This window comes from Pieris napi, chromosome Z (genome assembly GCF_905475465.1).
Source record: "Pieris napi chromosome Z, ilPieNapi1.2, whole genome shotgun sequence".
Taxonomy (NCBI): Eukaryota; Metazoa; Arthropoda; class Insecta; order Lepidoptera; family Pieridae; genus Pieris; species Pieris napi.
This window is the reverse complement of record NC_062259.1, coordinates 8,460,901-8,481,593: the sequence shown is the minus strand read 5'-3', so window position 1 is coordinate 8,481,593 and position 20,693 is coordinate 8,460,901. Positions and strand designations below refer to the sequence as shown.

General features: G+C 31.4%; 1 protein-coding gene across 1 annotated transcript; it reads left to right on the top strand.

The window, feature by feature from the left end:
• Window positions 1-1,940: 1,940 nt before the first annotated feature.
• On the top strand, window positions 1,941-18,371 carry LOC125062325 (plexin domain-containing protein 2). The gene is made up of 12 exons (XM_047668159.1): window positions 1,941-2,192; window positions 3,553-3,780; window positions 7,113-7,235; window positions 7,413-7,483; window positions 8,278-8,406; window positions 8,594-8,786; window positions 10,372-10,578; window positions 11,546-11,697; window positions 12,459-12,531; window positions 12,949-13,059; window positions 13,929-14,107; window positions 15,684-18,371. The coding sequence occupies exons 1-12, from the start codon at window positions 2,084-2,086 to the stop codon at window positions 15,750-15,752; spliced, it is 1,644 nt and encodes a 547-aa protein (XP_047524115.1). The 5' UTR covers window positions 1,941-2,083; the 3' UTR covers window positions 15,753-18,371.
• Window positions 18,372-20,693: the final 2,322 nt, after the last annotated feature.

Sequence of the window (20,693 nt, the reverse complement as noted above, 5' to 3'; positions counted from 1 at the left end):
ATTTTGTAAACCAAAAGAAGTCCTAATATTTTTTTTCTGTCCTCACTGATTGTCTACTACTAATTTTACTACTGATTTTCTGTCCTCCAGACTAAGATTCTGTCGAGACTTAGCACTAACTATGGCTCAGTCATAGTTGGCGCTAAATTGAGACGTTAACACTGACTCCCATACTTCTAAAATGTATTGTACGAGTACGTGTACGGGAATCATAGTTTACGTCTCGTTTCTGTATCATACCTTAAGTGTAACCAAGAATTTGCCTGACTGTAGTCTAGAATACGTTGTTGTCTTATTCAATTATAAATGAATAAAAAAACTTATTTCAAGAATTACAAATGTATTGTATTTTTTAATACAGTTGCTCAAAAAGTGGCGTATTGCAGGGACGTATAGCGTTCGGGATGTGGGCTATTACACACTCGTGCTTTTTCTTTACCTTTTCCGAACTAGTGCGTTTTCTTTCCCAACTGTCAAGATAATGTCTATTAAAAAGAAAAAAACAACCACGAAGTTTTTACTAAAAAAAATCATAGAAGTTTTTATAATTCATGCAAATATTTCAAAAAAGAAGCTACTCATTTGTTTTAATATCAGATTTAATGATTTGATTCAATGAGTTTTAGGTTAGGTTTCATTTCATTTCATCTCATTAAATTTCATATCAATAAAAAAAATTCTACTGAAGATTTGGCTGTATGGGCATAGTTCCCTTTGCCTACCCAGAATGGGTGAAGAAAAAACGAAAATCTCTGCTCATATTCTTTTACAGTTGGCGCGATTTTCCAAAAATGTTCTTTGCTAGTTTGTTATATTATATATTAAATATACAATCATACGAAATTAATAATAGTTTGTCTCAAACAGTAAATATGCAACCTAAAACTTCCCCAGTTAGTAAAAAAACTGTAATTTCGATGAATATGTGAATTATACCTTTTATAAGAAATAACTGATTAGTTAGTTGAGGTTATTGTGTTTTAATATTTTATTAAATTGCTGAATTTTTTCGCAACTGTATTAAAAATAGTCGTTCAGTACACGTGCGGAACCATCATTGCAACTTGTTCCGACTGTCAACCCTCACCTTCGGCTGCGCCTCGGCTCGGGTAGACATTTGTCGGAACTCTTTGCAATGACAAGCTTTCCGCACTCGTAATGAAATATACTAATATATTATTGATTGTAAAATCTTTTACCAAATACGATTGAAAAAACATAAAAATCTATTTGTCGTATTTATAATAATAGATAAAAGTAAAATAGTATGTATTTGTTATTCAAATAATATTTTAATCCGGGCATTCCAAATAGCAAGAAACACGAGTAAATTGCAAAACTTCTGATAAGATTCATGTTAACATTAAGGTGACGACTCTTTTGATCGTTTTTCAAGTGTTGAGGGTTTTATTTCGTTTTGATTATGAAGATTCATATTTATTATTAAAAAACAGTTATTAGTAAAAGTATAGGTCGTCTATGTAGATTGAAATTAAGCATACCTATAGATGAAAAATACTAAAGAGTAGAGTAGGTAAGAGTAAGAGTAATGTAAAGATTTTTTTTATTTAAATCAAACAAAAACAATTTAACAGTTAAACAGTTAAATCTCAGGCTAAAAGAAATCGTAAAAATATTAGTATGTCTCAGTTGTATGAGAATGGTCACCCGAGTTACAAGTAAGCGAGAGCTATCAGCTAATGTCATTCCTATTAGAAAATAGAAATTTGAATCGGTTTGGCTGAAGTTGCCTACTACGACTTGTGTGATGTGTCTGTCTCAAGCATGTTATAGTCTTTTACTTATTGACATTTCCTATAACCGAATGGCAGCTGTTCTAGCGTATTGTCAATTATGTACTGTCATTTAAATTGCCATGTTTCACTGTCAACTGCCAAAATTAATTCCAAACATTTATTGTCTGCAGAATTTGGAACTACGATTAACGAAACTCGAAATTTAACATTACGTCAGTCACCAATCAACATCGCCAGCGTGGATAACGTCAATATTAAAATATTAGATGTAAAAAGATTAAACTAGTAATTAAATGACGTTTTAGATTATAGTAAAGCTTGCGTTCATGATTCAACGTATTTGCGCCATGAAAATGGATTCGATGAGAGTGCAGACTTCTAGAAGATTTATTACACTTTTTGTTTTTGTGCTTACCTATACCTTTGCTGTCACAGGTATGTACTGTAACTGTATGTTTAAGCAAAAAAAATCCCGTTATTTTATATTTTTACCGGGACCCGAAAAGCGTTGTTTTTAATGTTTTTGCTTTTTATAGTCAGAAAATTATAGTTAATATATATTTACATAAGTAATGTGCTAAAATATTTGTTTTCTCACTTGCGTGTATATAGTGAATTTCCAATAATAATTTTTCTATACAAATTGTCTGACCATAAGTGTTTGATTTAGAACATTCTGGTAATGTAAATGTAAACTTATAGAACAAATGCTGAGCTCTAGGTAACTTGATATTTTTGTAATGAATGCTCATATTATCTTAATTGTCTTTTTTATTAACTCACTACTGTAATGACTCACAACTGTAAATTAATAAATTTGCTGTTAATACAATATTACCAATAGAATAAGGAAAGTTTCAATATTTTTATAGAAATTGAATAGAAACATTAATTAAAAAATTGTTTTCCTTATAAGAAGTTTGTCTTTATATCAAAAGGCAAAAGTTAAGTTTTCATTAAAGTGAGTAAGACAAAGTCAAAAGTAAGAATTAGAAATAAACAGATTAAACTACAACTCCCATATGTCAAAATCATATTTAATGTATGGGGGTCAGATTCAACACTATAAGTCTTGTGTCTGATTCTTACCTATAGAGGGCAGAGGCCTTTATTTACAGATAACTTCCAAATTATTTTTTCATAGTTTCACTTTAATCTTAATTATAACTTCTTAATTTCACATTATTTCCATAATAAGTTTTAGTTAGAGTTAGTAACAATTTGGTCTTAGTTGCTATAATATACTATAGTGTTAAGTCAAAAAGCATAATTTACATGAAAGTTTAAGGCAAATAGCATTAATGAACTTTAATATCTTGCTATATTTAGTTGCATCCTAAAATAGACTCGGGAGTAATGAGACTGCCTCTACAATTTGACTTAATTGATGGTTTAATATGTGTCCAGGAAGAGTTGACTATTATTACTACTATTAAATGAGTAATAATTGTTTCAACTTATACAAATTGTTGCCAGTTAATTTTAGATTCACAAATAAGTGCCTTAGAATAATGAGTTATAATAATGTATATTACTTCTGAATATTTATAATTTGAGCTATCTTGTTGTTGTGCATGTTTCTGTATACATTTATTAATTATTACTGATAATATCCTACCTTTAACATTGTTAAAATTTAAAATAGTATTCTTGGTTTTTATTAGATACATTATAGGATAAAAATGGTTGTGATTTTCACAATGAACTGAGAAAAATTTGTCTTGTTTTTTTTTATATACATGACTATTTTTATTTGTGTCTGTCAAACTTTAATATCACATTTTGTTTCTTCCAGAACAAACTAAATATGATGTAGGAAATAGCCCTTTAACGCAAAACATTAAGCGAGGAGACATAGTTTTATTACAAAATGACAGAGTCCGACGAGACACTGCTATGACGAGTACCACAACCAGCAATAGCAGTAACTTGAGCTCATTAACACCTAATGATAGCACAACTATCTCTACATCACTACCCACACCTACTGCAGCACCTGAAAATGGCACTCATGATTCAAACAGTAAGTTTTGCTTTGTTTAAAATTGAATGATTTCTTTTCGATCTCTTTAGGAAACACCCTTATTTAATTGAAAAAAGTTATTACTGTAGAAATGGGGAATTCTATATACTTATTACACTATTGTTTGTAACTTGTATGTTATTTAAAGGTTACAATTAAAACATAAGCCATGGTAATTTAAAACAAATGATTCTCAAGAAAACAAAGCGTAGTATTTATACAGTTGCTATATCTTTTATATACTTTTTGTTTACACATGTTGTAATCCAGAATAATAAAATGTTATTTAACCGTGTCATGTATAAAGTACACCACAAAAACTGAAATAAAATTCGTATAACTTCAAAATTCATAATTGTTTTAAAAAAATCTTATCGCAAAACGCAAAAAAATTAAAAGAAAATTACGATCATTTGAGCCTGCGCTTTCTTTAGTTTTATAAAAAACAACGTTACATACATAGACTACTTTCTTCTTAACAGCGGATACCTAAGCATCAACGAGTTGTTTATGCAACCGTGATCTGTATATTACCGGGCTAACCAGACTAACATACGCAGAATGTTTTATCAAGATGGCACCCGGTCGTGATAAGTGTTAATTAGCGTTGTGCCTTGAACACGTACGTAATAGGCGTGGTTATTATTATGTACAAACGCATGTCACTTCAATGACATGCTGGGCGCCACTGTTGATAACATTATCCATTTTAGTTAGGGAGTTAAAATTTACGTTGTTATTATGACATTAAATATCAACAACTATCATAGAACTGTTGATTTCTACTATACAAATCCGCAATGTTCTTAGGCCTTTCATAAGATCTCAATCAAGCAACATTAGTTGTACCACAGCCACGTGACGAGTAATATTCTTTTTATAATATAAAACTGTTTAAATATTTATCGTATTTTTACGACCAAATACAATTATATTGTACTATAGCTAATCGTTCCCTGCCGTTTATCTACGCACTCAAACTTGCTCCGTTATTTTTAGTAGTAGCGTTATTGTATAGCCTTGCTCGACTGTCGAAAACAAAAAGATTTTTTCAATTTGAGTAATTGCTCACACTATCGCATTTTACCAAAGAATCATACTCTTGAGACTTAGAATATTAGTATAAATATAGTTTTTTAAAACTTCATGAGCGTTCTGCACTATAGATTATTTATTAATACTTTGTCATCAAATAGAAATATATGTTATTATTAGTTACCTTATGTCGTGTTCATAATATCTTATCTTCCTGTGGTTAAGGCCATCGTTGTTCAATTTATTAAATCATACAAATCGCATTATAATTAAATTGTACTTGCTATCGAAGGTTTTTGCATACCCTAAAAGATACAATAGGCAACGTCACTAAATGAAATCCGTTTTGGTTGTGTCACGTAAAGGGGAAATGATTGCTTTGACGAGATTTCCTATGCATGAATTTATTACAGTTATACTGGATTATATTTTTTCTTATTCGTCGCAAAATCTATAACTGTATTGCAATTTAACGAACGCTGCATAAAATATTATTGTTGACTATCTCTAAATGTATTATTTGAATTTACATATTTGTTTTACTGCAAATTGAGTTGTTTTATTCTTATTACAAAACCTAGGTTATCCAAGAAAACGATACTTGTAGGAAACAATCGCAATAAATTCTAAGTAAAAGTAAATTCTAAACTACTCTACTTTGCGTGTTGCTCGAACGAAGACTAAAAATTTTATGAAATATTTTTATAGTTTTCAAGTCAATGCACGGTGTAAAAAATATTAATAATATGACACGTATTTACGCTTTGTTTTCGGTTTTCCCAAAAAGAATTATTTGGTTTTGTAACATATTTTTCATTGGCATTATATTATAGAATGTATTATACATTTTTTAACTTAAATAGAGCAATGGGCGATAATAATTGCTGATAAGGTGCTTGAATAAGGCGATGGACAACTCTTGCAAATTACTCCTATAATTGTGTTGTTATGCTGAGCGTGACCAATTATTATAAATTACGATATTGTTAGAGTCCCGAAACGAGCAAATGGATATTTCTGCATTTAGTCTCATTGTTTGTTTTGGATCATCTCCTATATTCCTACAACATGTGGGATACATGCCATGTGCTAGCCTTGGAAGCAGCTCAAAGCATACACAGCATTTTTTTTTAATGTACCGGAGGGAAGTCGCGTATTAATTTGCGCGTTAGTTTTTATTTTGCGATAACCCTTAAGGCCATATAGTGCACGACGATTTGATGAATATTACTGTATCCGTCTAAATAACCCTTCGAACTCTATTTTATCAGTTTGGCTGTGTATAGTATAAATTATGCTTACATCGCGCATTGCTGGATCTAAGCGATGCTATCTGACACCCATTGAATTTGATCTCTTTTTTTGCTGATCATCAAATTCAATTCAAAATTGTTATTTGTGTGTGTAGTTAAAGATGCGAAAGAAATTAAATTAGAATCAGGTTCGAGATATTCTCTCACTCCGCTGGCTTTGCGACCCAAAACGTGTCTTGCTCACCGAACCGAAAAACTTCCTGCGCTCCCGTGCCACTTCCCACAAATTGCTGGCTTTTACAGAAGATCCTCTTCCCCTCTGACGTTCCAGCGACATCCTAACCTAACCTCTGTGCGGACTCTACTCAGGCGGTTTAGGGAAAATTATTGTATCAAATAGCAAAACTGACCCTCAACCACCCAAAAACATATTATCTGTAAAAAAAAATCGAACCTCTGTAGGGTTTGAGATCTTTAGATTAGTGAGGGAAACACATTATATTAGGTCTCTCAAAACCTAATTGATTTTAAGCTTATAAGCGTCACTGAGGCAATCTACTGCAAGACCGGAACGATCTTGATATTTTTGGCACCGCCCATTTGATCATATGAAGTGCATTCTGTTATCACTCTCTTGGGTTGCTTTGCTATATTTTGTAATTTAATTAAATAATAAAATGAATATTAATATTAATTTTAAATATCATAAGCATTATGTTTGTGTCCGCAACTATTATCGAGGCCAAATATTGTTTATTTCTTTTTTCTTATGTGTGGCCTTGTTGGTGCGGCTATAAATAAATCTCTTATGCTTAAATTATATAAAGGAAAACCTCAATCTACAGCCGAGTTTTTGACATAGTAACAAAAACAAAACATTTACAACGATTTTTATACTTTTAACGTTGTTAATTTATATTTATCCTTATGTCAAAGCTTACTTGATGCGCGACTTGGCTTTATGCAATGCGAAAATTTTTCCTCTGCGCAAATTTTTGCCTTAAACTGTCTTCGGTAGTATTAATTTTATTATTGATGTTACAGAAACAGCATTAATTGTGAATGCCAATCACACGTCACTCTTAGGTTTCAATGGAACCGGAATATTACATGTTACAATTCCTAGTAATACACCTACTGTGAGCGAGCCTATCACACCAGGTGATGGTGAGTACAAATATATGAAATAAAATTAAACGGGTCAAAAGCGTTTACTAATCTTGACAGAGGTATCATCAAAATTGGTTCTGACGGTACCATTTATTTTCCCGAATGTAGTTTACTGCCCTAAAGAATATTTTATCATTTTGAATAAACAAATGACGCCTATTTTATGAATTCCAGATACAGCTGACGTTTTCAAAGACACACTTGAAACTATCAAAGCCAAAAACAATTTAACCGATATACAATTGGTAAGTATTAATTTTAAATTAATTTTTTTAATGATCTTTCTCTGGGTAACTTATATCTGAGTATCATAGTCGTAAAGTAGGATCTGGCACGAATAATTTTCCTCCACCAATTTCGGCCCTACACTTATTTGTATAGAATATTCGGTGGATACTTTTGAGGGTGACAAGTCTTTAACTTGATCTGTTGGCGAACGTCCTCGCGATCTTTTGCCTTCGGTGTTGCCAATAACGATGAGCTTCTCTAGGTTCTCCTCGCTCCGACGCAATGTGTGACCAAAGTTCGAAATTAAATGATTGTATGACGTAGAATAAGTGATACCTGTATCTTATATTCCATAATAAACATATTTTTTATTTTTTACGCCCTTGATTTGAGAACCGGCAAATGTAAAATTAGAAGCATTTAATATATATTTCTTTTTTTACGTTCATAAGTGTACATTGTGTTACCTATATGAATAAATGATTGAACTTTTTTATGTTTAATGATAGGCAATAATAAATTCGAAAATTAAATACATTAAAAATCATGCCTTTGTCACTCCGATGATTTAGTTTGTTCAACTCATCAATGTTGGCGTTGTTTGAGAATCCTCAGGTAGTGCGTTCAAGTATTGCACTTGCGGGGTTAAAAATTCACTGGCACGAGACTAACAACTTATTAAAATATATTACATACTAGATATAATCGTAAAATGATCTATGATTCAGAAATGTGAAGCACTCATTGTATTATTATTATTAAATGTCATGCAAATTAAAATAAAAAATTACATTGCTAATATACTTTTCAGGATCACCACGTATTCTACAATAGTACATTTTTGGGTAACACTGAATTTTTCAACGAATACTGGTCTAATATCACAAAACAAAAGGCGGATGTACACGAAGTTCTTAGTAATTCACACCGACGCGCTACTGTAAGTAAAATCACGTTGGCATTTTACTAAAATTATTTATAATATAAATGATATTTAAAATATTTATACAGATAATAAAATTATTGCTGGTTGTAGTAAAACTATCCTTAATATCTATAATAGTTACTACAAATCTATATTGTCTATTTAAAGAAAGCATTTGTATAACAAATAATACTTCTTTCAGACTATCAATTTGAGTTTTGACTTCATGTTCTACGGTAATCCTGTGAAGAATATTACCGTTGCAACTGGCGGTTTTATATTCATAGGTGACCACGTACATAATTGGTTAGCTGCGACACAATATATAGCACCATTGATGGCCAATTTTGACACAACACTTGGAAATGACAGTGTGGTAAAACAATACGACGATGGTAAGAGATATTTTAGTACATTGTGCGTAAACCGCGAATTAATGTCATTCTTATTACGCGTCGCAATCACTTATTAATAAACTATTTAATTTAATTTACTTAAATTTAATTAAATAGTTTTTCCATATCACGATGATTACTGTATACCTTAAACGATACAGTTTTACATAACAGAAAACGCATTTAGCATTGCAGCGACCTCAAATCCCACAACGGTGCTCCGACTATTGAAATTGAGTTAACTCACTTTCTATTAATTAGTTAGTGGAATCGTAAAATTCGGTTAAGCCTAAGGCTAGAAGGCAATCTATCTCTATAACTAAGACTTATCTTTCGATCTCTTCTATTTAAATCTAGAAATATCTTTATAAAACAACCCACGGAAACGTGATACATTAAGACATTTTTTTTAAAAGGGTACCGAGAGTTTTCTACGCCGGCTTTTTCTCTCGGCCTACACCCTCTGTCTTCTTTGCCGATGAGTAGGGATGCCTACAGATTCAAATTTAATTACCTGGAATAAGTGATACATGTATCTTATGTTCCATAATAAACATATTTTATTTATTTTTATTTTATTTTATTCATTTGTTAGGTCCAAAAGCAATTGTCAGAGATATAGGTAATTCATTTGATTATTTGGTAGAACATATATTTGGGAAGAAACATATTCTTGTTCTTGAAACTTCTCCTCAAACTACTTGTCTGCTGAAAACTGTAATAAATTTAGAAATTCGTTGGATTACATATAAAATATTTGAGCAATTCAAAATAAAGTTTTAATTGTGAACCTTAAAGTGAAGTGCAACGTAAGAACATATTTAATAAACATTGTATTGTATGCAACGAAACAATACAAACGAATATCCCATCAGGAATGCTTCGAGGATTTCTCATAAGAGAATAACGAAATATACATATGCTGTGGATATCTGATTTATTGGAAGGAATGTTTCTTTTACATAACTTGCATTCCACTTTGTGAATGGAAATCGTAAATGCGTAATTAAATGATAAACATTATACATTGATAAAACTTTAGAAGTCAGATTTCGTATTTGAAGAAACCTTTAAAATTGTGATGTCCCATATATACATGATAAAACATCTTGTGTAAAATTTCTTACGAAAATTCTAGTATGGAGAATACTTACTTAATTACATACTTATTAATTCACATTACGCCATCTGTTGAAACTTAAAGCCATAGGGTCAGATGTCATGGATATGCGTTAGTTTCTGAATAGGCGTGATAAAGCATCGACTGCAAAGAAAGCGACAGCGATGTTTAAAATTTGAAATAAACCCGTTTAGTAACTCTAAAAACGATAATATATTTTGTCTGATCGTTCATTCTGTTTATTTCAAATTTTTGCTATTTTCTGTTGTACTTTGTTACTCGATCATTGAGTAGCCTTGTATATATTTAATAAAAGTTTTCGAGTTAATAATATATGTTTTAAAATTACGTATAATTTTTTTTTATATAATTTTTTTTTTTAATTTATTTATATTATTTTTATTGTTAAATAAAAATAAAATTGATTGATGCGTCTATTTAGCGGAGTATTATTTATTGTTTCAGGAGAGAAATTTGTTGTGTTTTGGGAAAATGTGACATTGCAAGAAAACTCCAGTGATCCCTTCACATTCGCCGTTGTCCTGTATAAAAGTGGAGATATTGCATTTGTATACAAAGACGTCCCATTCCCCATACAAAATATTAGTGACAAGGAGCATCCAGTCAAAGTAGGCATAAGTGATGCCTATCTCACCGGCCAAACGTACTTACGTAAGTTAATAAATAAATCCAAATTGGAGAAATAATATAATTAAAACAATACTTATGTACTCTAGCTATTTAAAATGTTAGTGACAAGGAGCATAAACAAAGCATAAACACAATAATAATAAATATGTATATAATAATAACTGGTTGTATATATGTGTGTGTAAATATATTAAAAATATTACCATGGTTGGCATGATTAAAACAAGTTATTTTCAAACACATTTAAAACAGTTTATATTTAAATCGTATTGTTTTATTGAATGCAGTTGACATGCTGTCGTGATTTATGAGGTGTTAGCAGATGAATGAAATGAAATATTAAAAAGGCACTCGTATACGTTTTTATAAAATTCTGAATCAGTAATTCCAAGCCCGTAAAGTGATGCTAGGAAAGTTCGTCTTTTATAACATTAAAAAAATATTACCATAAAGCATGTATAAAATGTATAGTGCTGTCATAACTTAAAAGGAGGTCTAAACGGCTGTATACTAGAAGTTACAACATTATTCCAGATCAAGTAAATGTACTTTTCTAATTTCTGTTCTTGTTCTTTCGATTTCAACATGTCTAAAAAAGGATCTAGCAACATGGTCCGTCTTACAATAAAACGTAAACTATAGATAACTTCGACGCCCGTCGTTCCACTGAGCGTTTTTTAAGGCAGTTTTTGCCGAGCACCACCTGCTAACACCTCATAAAGCTGCTGCTCTCTGAAGTATTTCTGAACTTGACTTAGGGTCTTTTATGAAAAGAGCGCACCAATTGTTAAAAGGCCGGTACCCACTGGCGTGCCCTCTGCCATTAAAAGTATCCATGAGTATAATTTAACATCAGATGAGCCTATTTGACCTTTGTTCTCGTAAAAAAAATCCTGGTTGATATCATGGTTTCGTTATTTTTTTTCATTTTACAATAGTACTATGTTTAGTCTACCTTTTAGTGATTACATAATATAATTATTTCCAGATGTGAAACACAAGACTATCTATGAGTACCATCGTATATCGTTCAAAAACTACGAAATATCTAACCACACTATATTAATGCTGATCGCTTTACCAACTTGTCTTGTCTATGACACGTGTGAAGATTGCGCCAATCATGAAACACACTTTAACGTAAGTAATATTGCTTTTTTTCTAGTGGTGTCTAAAATCGTTTACATTTTCATATTTTATCTATGAACAAAATATAATAAATTCCATATATTGAAAAAAACTAATGCGCTACAACTCTTGAACTTGGCCTCAGATTTTGAACCTGTCTCGCCATGAAATATAACTTCATTTAAAACCTGAAAATGGCTAAGAATTTTTACTGCTATAGTGTTAATAAAAAATGTCTTTATTATAAGTAGATATGCATTACAACGTGTAAGATTTCGGAACCCTTTTATATAAAAAATACCTGAGTCAGGGTTCCCAGCACACAAACATATACTTAATTGTTTAATACATATTTTTTAACAACCCGCATTTATTGCACTCACACACGTGCACGCGTATAGGGCATGAGAAAGTGTGTGGGTGCATGTGAGTGAATGAATAAGTGTAATGTGTATGAATGTGTAACTATATGTTAGATCTCAGTAGCATTTCCAACTCTTGAGTAAGGTGTGTTCATAAGCCAGTCCCTTAACAGTTTTTTTAATTGTGGTGAGAGCGGGCAGATGTGAAGCCGCCTATTTAATTTATTGTAGATGCCTGCATAGTTTGTCTCTTGTGTCTGACCGACGACAAAATCCCTATTCTTTTTTAAAGCAACTTAAAGGGGAGAGCTCTGTGTGTCTTTAAAATGAATATTATATGGTATCAGTTTAAGGCTTGATTTTATTATTTTAAACAGACATCGTTTAATTATTAATGTTTGTACCTTCCAGTGCTCATGGTGCCCCAACATTAATAAGTGTTCAAGTGGAATAGACAAAATTAAACATGACTGGGCTATGCATCGTAAGTATATTTTGAATTCAATGTAAATAATTAATCCAAAGGTGTAAAAGTTTAAACTTTTAAAGTTTCTAGTTTTAAATGGAAGTAGGACATACTCGAAAAACTCCCAAATATTATTCACATAATTTAATGTATATTAACATTTGTTTAATGTATATATACAAAAATAGTCGAGTCGCAATCTCTGCTTGGGCGCTGTCAAATATGTCAAAGTTCAAATAGAAAAAAGGGTTTGACAGCTCTTGAAAACAGATTTAAGTTTGATTAACAATCTAGAATAGTCTTAGTTATCATTCTGACAAACTTATTAAGCAAACAGAAGGCAATATGAAAGTATTATAATATATCCTAATACTGACTTTTGTATGTGCTAATAAGTTCATTATATTTTTGATTAATAATTACTTTTATTAATAGATTGTGAAGCTGTCGCGATCAAAGATGAAAAAACTTGTCCAGCGCGTGTCAGTCACACATCTGATACCAAGAATACAATCTACACGACTGATAATCGTTCGGATGAACAACGTAAGTATATAATAAAGTAGATAAATTACGAAGTTTCTATGTTTAAATCTAAGGAATTTTCAAGCTGTCGTGCATATTAAGACAAAAATAATGAAAAGAAAAAATATTACACAAAAGAAATACAAAAAACTCATGTCTAGAAGTGAAACCATCAAAAACAAAGTTTTTATAATGAATAATATGTAAATTATACTTTTTTCACTAACTAAATGTAGGACTATGTTAAATTTTCATTTATAAGTTTAATATCAATATCAATCTTTAATTTGTTAAAAACTAAAATAATCGAAGTTCGAAATTTGATGATTATTACTTATTTAATTTTTTGCACATCTATGTTTTTTTAATTCAGAAAATGATCAAATACACGCTAATTTAAAGTTTATACACTGCACAATTCTTCCCATCTCATTCTCTCCCACGCTAAATCCTACGAATTTATGCGTCTGTTTCTTTTTACTGTCGCTTTTTCCGTTGCATCCAGTTTGAAATCACAACGATTCTAAAGAAGTTTCACTTCAAAAACAAAAATGGACCCATTATGCAACGCACATTCAATATCAAAATAAAAACCTATATATATATATAATATCACTATTGTGAATATGTCAATATAAATTACTTTTTTACAAAATAAATCACACAAGTGTTAACTGATTAATTTTATAGAAAAACGGTATTGCAACTCGGTACAATGGATATAACTCATTGATAAGTGAACATCTGACTATGTGATTGCAAAACTGTATTGCCAAGTTTGAAATGCCAATATTAGTTCACGCACGTGGTTCTTAACCCTGAGGTCTTAAGGCCTGGTAGACCTACTTGCCCTAAAATAATAGTCAATAGATAAAATACGTATTTTTCAGAAGAAGCACGCAAATTGCACACTGAAGGTACACCAGATGTTCCGGTTCCGAAGCAACACTCTACAATCGGTGGTGTAGTGGTCTCATTGGTCATTGTCATTTCGCTGTGCAGTTTTGCTGGATGGGTTCTCTACGCTTTCAAAAATCCACACACACGAAGCGGTCAAATACTTATCAGGGTAATCTTTATATATATAATTCTTCTGTGAGTGTGTATGTCACTGAACTTCTCTCAAACGACTGGACCGATTTTGATGAAATTTTTTGTGTGTGTTCAAGGGGATCTGGGAATGGTTTAGATTCACAAGTCAGCCCGCCAGATGGCGCTGCAGTCGGTACTTTCATACTTTGCTTTACTAATCGCTTGAAATATCATGCAGGACAACGTCTGTCGGGTCCACTAGTATTCCTTATAAATCTAGCTTTTGGATTTTGTTCGTTTGATTTTTGTATAAGGATATATTAGGCTACTACGCGGGTGTGCTTAATATTCAAAAATATATGCTACACATTCGGAATGATCATATTTCAACTTAGAGAGCAGCTCAAGTTTGATTAAAATCAGTTCAGTAGTTTTTGAGATATCTAAAAAAAAAACATTATAGGTGCTCACGCATTTTTCTGTCTCCTCCGTTATGATTAGTAAATAATGATGAAGGTTGAAGTTTAATTTTTCCAAAATAATGTCTATCGTACGCAATTAACAAACATATGATTATGGAAACCAATAAACGAACATGCATAGACACAAATATCGGCTACCTATAAACACGAAGAAACTACCTCATAAAAATAGACTAAGGGTCTGTTTCTCAATGTATGGATAAAATACCAAATAGCTATGCAACACATACATTTTATTTAAGATAAACTGCTATTTGACATTCATCGGACTCATAACTTATGATGTACTTTATGTGACGAATAGCGCTATCTGACAGTCGTGAAACGCAACAATAGTGTTTATCCTACCAATCTATATATATAAAAGAAAGTCGTGTTTGTTACAACACTTATAACTCGAGATCGGCTGGACCGATGTTAGTTATGTCTTTTTTGATGGATTTTTCTCCACTCCGAATAACAGAATAAGTAATAAAATATCGGATAAGTTATCGAATAACAATTAATAAATTAATTAATTAATTTTACGAATGCACACGGCATGTGGTGACATTTGTTGACAAAGCAACGCATCATTTTACGTCGAATTCGTGTCACTTCAAGAAATTCCGAACTTGAGGTAAATGAGGAGATGCATAACCAGGCTTTGATCTTGATCGAAAACATGTGTTACCTTATCAAAAAATGTTGTAAAGCAGAAAGTGCTTTAACATGCAGTATCGCAATATTGGCGATAGAGAGAAGAGGCCTAATGTGTAAAACTGCCATTTTTCTTTTGCAATGGCAAGCAATAAAACATTTCTCTATTTGCAAAAAAAGTTATCACCTTAATGAAATCCTAAAATAAGTTTAACTAAAGTAACAACGATATTATTATTAAGGCGGAACGAAGTCAGCTAGTAAGTAATAAATAGCTAATTTGGAACTTATGTAGAACTTATCCGTACATTGTGAAGAGACCCTAAGCCTGTTTGTCACAGACCCATTGAATTCATCAATTTCTTCGTTATATGGAAAGAAATGTTACATTGCTTGAACAAGGCTTACCAAAGTCAAATATGATTATGGAAATTAGTAATTTACACTTTATATGTAAATAACAGTTTCTAATAAGTTTATATTTCGTAACAGTATCGGCCATCGCAATGGAGCTGGCGTCGTGGTGAGGCAAGATACACGGCGGCAACTATACACATGTAAAAATAATGTTATATTTTTATAAGTGGCCCAATTGGGCTTCCGTAGACAAGACACTTTTAGCATAAAAATATTCATTGTACTTAACTTTTAGGTTATCTTGTAACTTTTGTAAGCAGCAGTTCTCGAACAAATGTATTTTAACATAGGGAATCTCGAATATTTCTAAAATATTATTTATATCATAGTCATTTGTTTTCTTTAAATAAATAAAAAATATGACTTCCAATGTCTGTTTTCCATAATATAAATTAATGCTAAAAGTATCCTGTGTGCGAATTTTAATGTGAATTATATATTATAGGTGTTCAAATATTGACCAATTGATAATTGACATTGTCGAAGAATTTAAAATTACAGAACAATTTTCATAATTACATTTTTCTAAAATCCGTCCTTTATAAATCTGTCATACTCATGTTTAATTGTTAAGTCGTAAATTATGTCAAAAATTGTTAAACCTTATTAGAATAAACATACAAGGATGTTAAATGCTTTTAAAATATTGTTTAACTAAGTGATATTAAAATTGCCTCGGCAATACCTTCATAAAATTTTTAAATATTATTCTAAATTTTTTACTAAAAATGAGGATCAAAAAATATTTTTAGTATTCTATAAAACTATTGTGTATTATCTAGACTATTATGAAATAAGACTTAAGAAATTTACATACGAAATTAAAATATTATTAAAGGCAATGTCAATTACCATGCTTACACTAATTACCGATACCGATACCTTAATCGAACTTATTATCATTATATCTGACGAATTATTAAACGAGTATTTGAAAAAAAATTGTAATATTAGTGTAGTTATGTAGGGTCGGTAATTATACATTTAATGTAGATTAGACTAATACTTATGGCAACTTGATATTACTTAATTTATCTATCACCGAGCACTTTATAACATTCCTTCTTGCAGTTAAACCAAATCAAAGGTATTAAAATTAATTTTACAATCGTTGTATTTACAACAACACATGAGCTACTTTATATACCTGATTCCGAATTCCATTTCCTGGCAATGGCACAAAGTGCCGATTGCAACAATAATTAGGTCATCGACGACGGCAAATTTGTGCACAATACGAAAGCTTAATAATGATGCTAAATTTACGGGTTATTTCGTGGCTCTGTGATGTCTTTGTAACTTTTTAATTTATTTGTGTGTCATGTCATATTTAATACGGAAATCAACGCAGACTAATGGTGTTGCATGTATTATTTTAGCATATAATTTAAACTCAGAAAAATTTCGCTGTCACGGCAAGCACGTTTGTTATAATTCTTCATAGTTATTTTCGTAGAGATAGTGTTGCCAAAGTTAGTTTGATATTGGTATATTAATAGTTTTTATTCGTTTCTGTGGTCGATCGAATTAAACAAATTATTATAAATATTGTTTATACTATAAAAAAACGTATAAGAGTACGTGTTTTTTTACGTTATAAAATTACTAAATCATAAAAATTTAATTTGTTTGTTATAAGTCTGCAGTTATTAAAGGTATTCTAATATATTACATCCACGATTTTTTTCTAAATTTTACAAATTTTAGTACGATTATTGTTATTATATTTGTTTGTATAACTTTGGTAACAGTATGGTAAGTGCCTTATTTTATACCATGTAGCTTAAAATATACTTAATCTTATCTAAAACTATAATCAAATATTATTTTAACTACTAGGTATTTACTTAAATTTTATAGATTTTTTAGTAGGTAATTATTGATTTGAGCCATATACTATATGTGTTTCCACTTTTTTGATAACGTTCGTATTGAAAACTACTGTATTATACCTGAACTTATTTTTCCTTAGAACGAGAAATCATTGGCCTAAATAACTACTTTGATAAAATCATAGACGTATTGCATAATTAATTATATACAGTTTTAAACTAACTTCCTTACGTGAGATGTTGCTCATGCAACAATATTTACCGTAGTTTTACAGTTAACATATGTTTGTGTGACGCCATGGACTAACACACGTCAGTATACTTCGAGCCAGCTTCCAGCATCGAGCCATTAGTAGATATTTTGTACTATACTTATTCTCGAGTTCCGTAAGACAGATTGTCCAAAAGTTCCGTCCTATAAAAGACTTCGTTATACACTTTTACCTATATTACAAGACTTGATATAAATATAAAATTCTAGTATAATCTTTTCGAAACATGTATTCTGCTTTTCTTGTAATCGACGAAGGCATCTTCATCTTACAAGTTCAAAATATTTTTACTTAAAGCGCAAACATTACTTCTAGTGACCTTCCGACAAGTGTTTGCCAAAATGAGCTTTATAATTGTCCTTGTGTTGACGGCATTCCATTAATGAATGGCTAACGATACAACAGTTGCCTTGTGTCATCCCTGCGATATCGAATAAAACTGACTTTATCTTAACTAAGATATTAATTTTACATTGTACTGTTTATGTGTAGAACATGTTAGGTTTAAAAATAGTCTTATGGAACTCATAATATCAATAACATTAAAATCTATGTTAAATTGTTCATGTATTAATTATTATTGTCCTTTTTCTGAAGCGTATTCTTAGATTGTTTTGATGTCGAGGTGATATTATGTGTAAAATATATTCATTATGTTATTGATTTGTTTTAATACCGATAAATCTTTATCGGGTATTGGTTTTTCCTGAATGCCTGGTTTTAGAAATAATAAACAGAAAATCTATGTCTAGAGGTGTATTGATGAAACTCGCTCCGGTACCCTGTTTGATACTAAATTTTTTATTATTCATTGATGCCATTATTTTTCATAAAAACATTTTACAACAATGTTCAATCTGGAAAACTCAGACTGACTAATAAATAAAGTCACCTAGTTAAAGATATTAGTGTAACAGATACAGACGTACTTTTGATACTAAGTCTAGCCATAAATACTGTTATGTTTGCCGCCAATTCACAAAAACAAATGAATGAAATTAGCAATATACTACATTAGGTTACAAGAGTTCTAAAATTAAAATTCAAAAAAAGTTTTCATTAGCAATGTTTCTAAGTTCTAACTGGCCCGTTCTAAACATTTTCAGTGTTACCTAGGTACATTAAAAAATAAACAAAATATTACATTTGAATTTGAAATCAGTCATTTTTATATGATTGTTTATTGAATTTACTCATTTTGGCGCCTATTGATTGTACAATATTTTGCGATATTAAAAATGGGTTAAAAAGAGAACCTGTGATTGCATTACACAAAGTAGGTATGGAGCCAAATGCAATTTTTAAAACTCCATGCGCTTAGTAAAATATTTGTGTACCGGGCTATTAATAGGTACCTACCTACAATGAGACCTCCTCTGTGTGTGAGAGTAAAAGATCTGGCCGTCCACGTAGAGTGCGTACGAAAAAGGTGGTCAAAGCAGTAAGGGAAAAAATTCGAAGAAATCCTGCACCTAGAACCATGTCACGTATTTTAAAAGATGACAGGTCTAGTAGCCTATAAGAGCCTTCTTAACTGATAATTTAAAAAAGAATAGGGTGGTAAAATCGAAACAACTACTACTACTAAAATCGAAGCCGTACGCAAAGGGAGGTCACAGAAAAATTATGTTAACGGATGCGATTTTTTTTACAATTGAGCAACATTTTAACAAACAAAATGACCGTATTCATGCTCAAAACTCTAAGGAAGCTTCCCGAATAGTTGACAGAGGGCAACATGGGCACTATCCGACTTCAATGATGGTTTGGTGGGGTATTAGCTGTTATGAAAGAGTGACTCAGCTATACTTTTGTGAAAAAGGTATCAAAACATCGGCACAAATGTATCAAGATACCCTTCTTGAGAAGGTGGTGAAGCCCTTTTAATAACCAAGAATGGTCCTTCCATCAAGACTCGACGCCGGGTCATAACGCTCGGTCTACGCAGTCTTGGTTGAAAACGAACGTTTCGTACTTCATCAGAGCTGATAACTGGCCGGCTAGTCCCGATCTTACTCCGCTGGATTATGATTTATGGTCAGTTTTAGTGAGTATGGCTTGCTCTAAACGCCATGATAATTTGGAGTCCCTAAAACAATCCGTACAATTGGCAGTGAAGAATTTTCCCATGAAAAGAGTGCGTGCTTCTACTGATAACTGGCCTCATCATTTAAATAATTGTATTGCAGCCAGTGGACTCCACTTCGAATAAGTTTTTTTATATTTTAAATGGTTTTATATTTATGTTTTAAACTAACACCCTGTAAAAGAAAAAAAAATATTTGCAATCGTTTTTTTTTCTCTTTGTTTCAGTATTTATGGCAAGACTAAGTACCTACTATTTGATAGGCCTGCAATTCAGTTCACTTGCTGAATCAAAGTTAAATGATAATAAACGTTCGCTTATAGTTTTTCTCAACGTGTTACAATGATTAAGTGAAGTTTGAAAATTACTTTTTTGCTATGCATTGTTTCCAAACAATGAGGAGCAGGTGTTCGATACTTCCATATAATCAGTCTTGTATGTAAATGGATCGATTAACGTATTGTATTCTGGTTATGCTAAGACTAGCGGTCGGTAGAAATTTCTGCGGACAAACTAAAATGCCACTAGAAATTGGAGAATGGCACCAAAGTTTGAATCACATGGACTCAGCGGTTGTAGAAAATCGGCCAGTGACAATAAATGAAGGTCAAGTGTATGTATATGAGAACTATTTTCCTGGTTATACGATAAATTATATACACGTCGACAATGTAGCCATCAAATCTTGCGGAGCCAGTGCAACTATCAAGAAAGGTGGGGTTGGTTCCTCGGCTGTCTTAATTATACTTCATGCGGGAACCAATGAAGAAATAAGATCAGTTATTGACATCTGGGGAACAAAACATCGTGAAGTTACAACAAAGTCTCCCTTGCAAGGGATGAAGAATCTCAAGTCTTTGTATCTTTTCAAAAAATTCCGAGCAGTTAATCACAA

Excerpts from the sequence above, each read along its gene's own strand:
- LOC125062325 (XM_047668159.1), top strand. The coding sequence starts at position 2,084 with ATGATTCAACGTATTTGCGCCATGAAAATGGATTCGATGAGAGTGCAG. Across the intron at positions 7,484-8,277 it reads ATTTAACCGATATACAATTG|GATCACCACGTATTCTACAA; the intron begins GTAAGTATTAAT and ends TATACTTTTCAG. Across the intron at positions 10,579-11,545 it reads CACCGGCCAAACGTACTTAC|ATGTGAAACACAAGACTATC; the intron begins GTAAGTTAATAA and ends AATTATTTCCAG.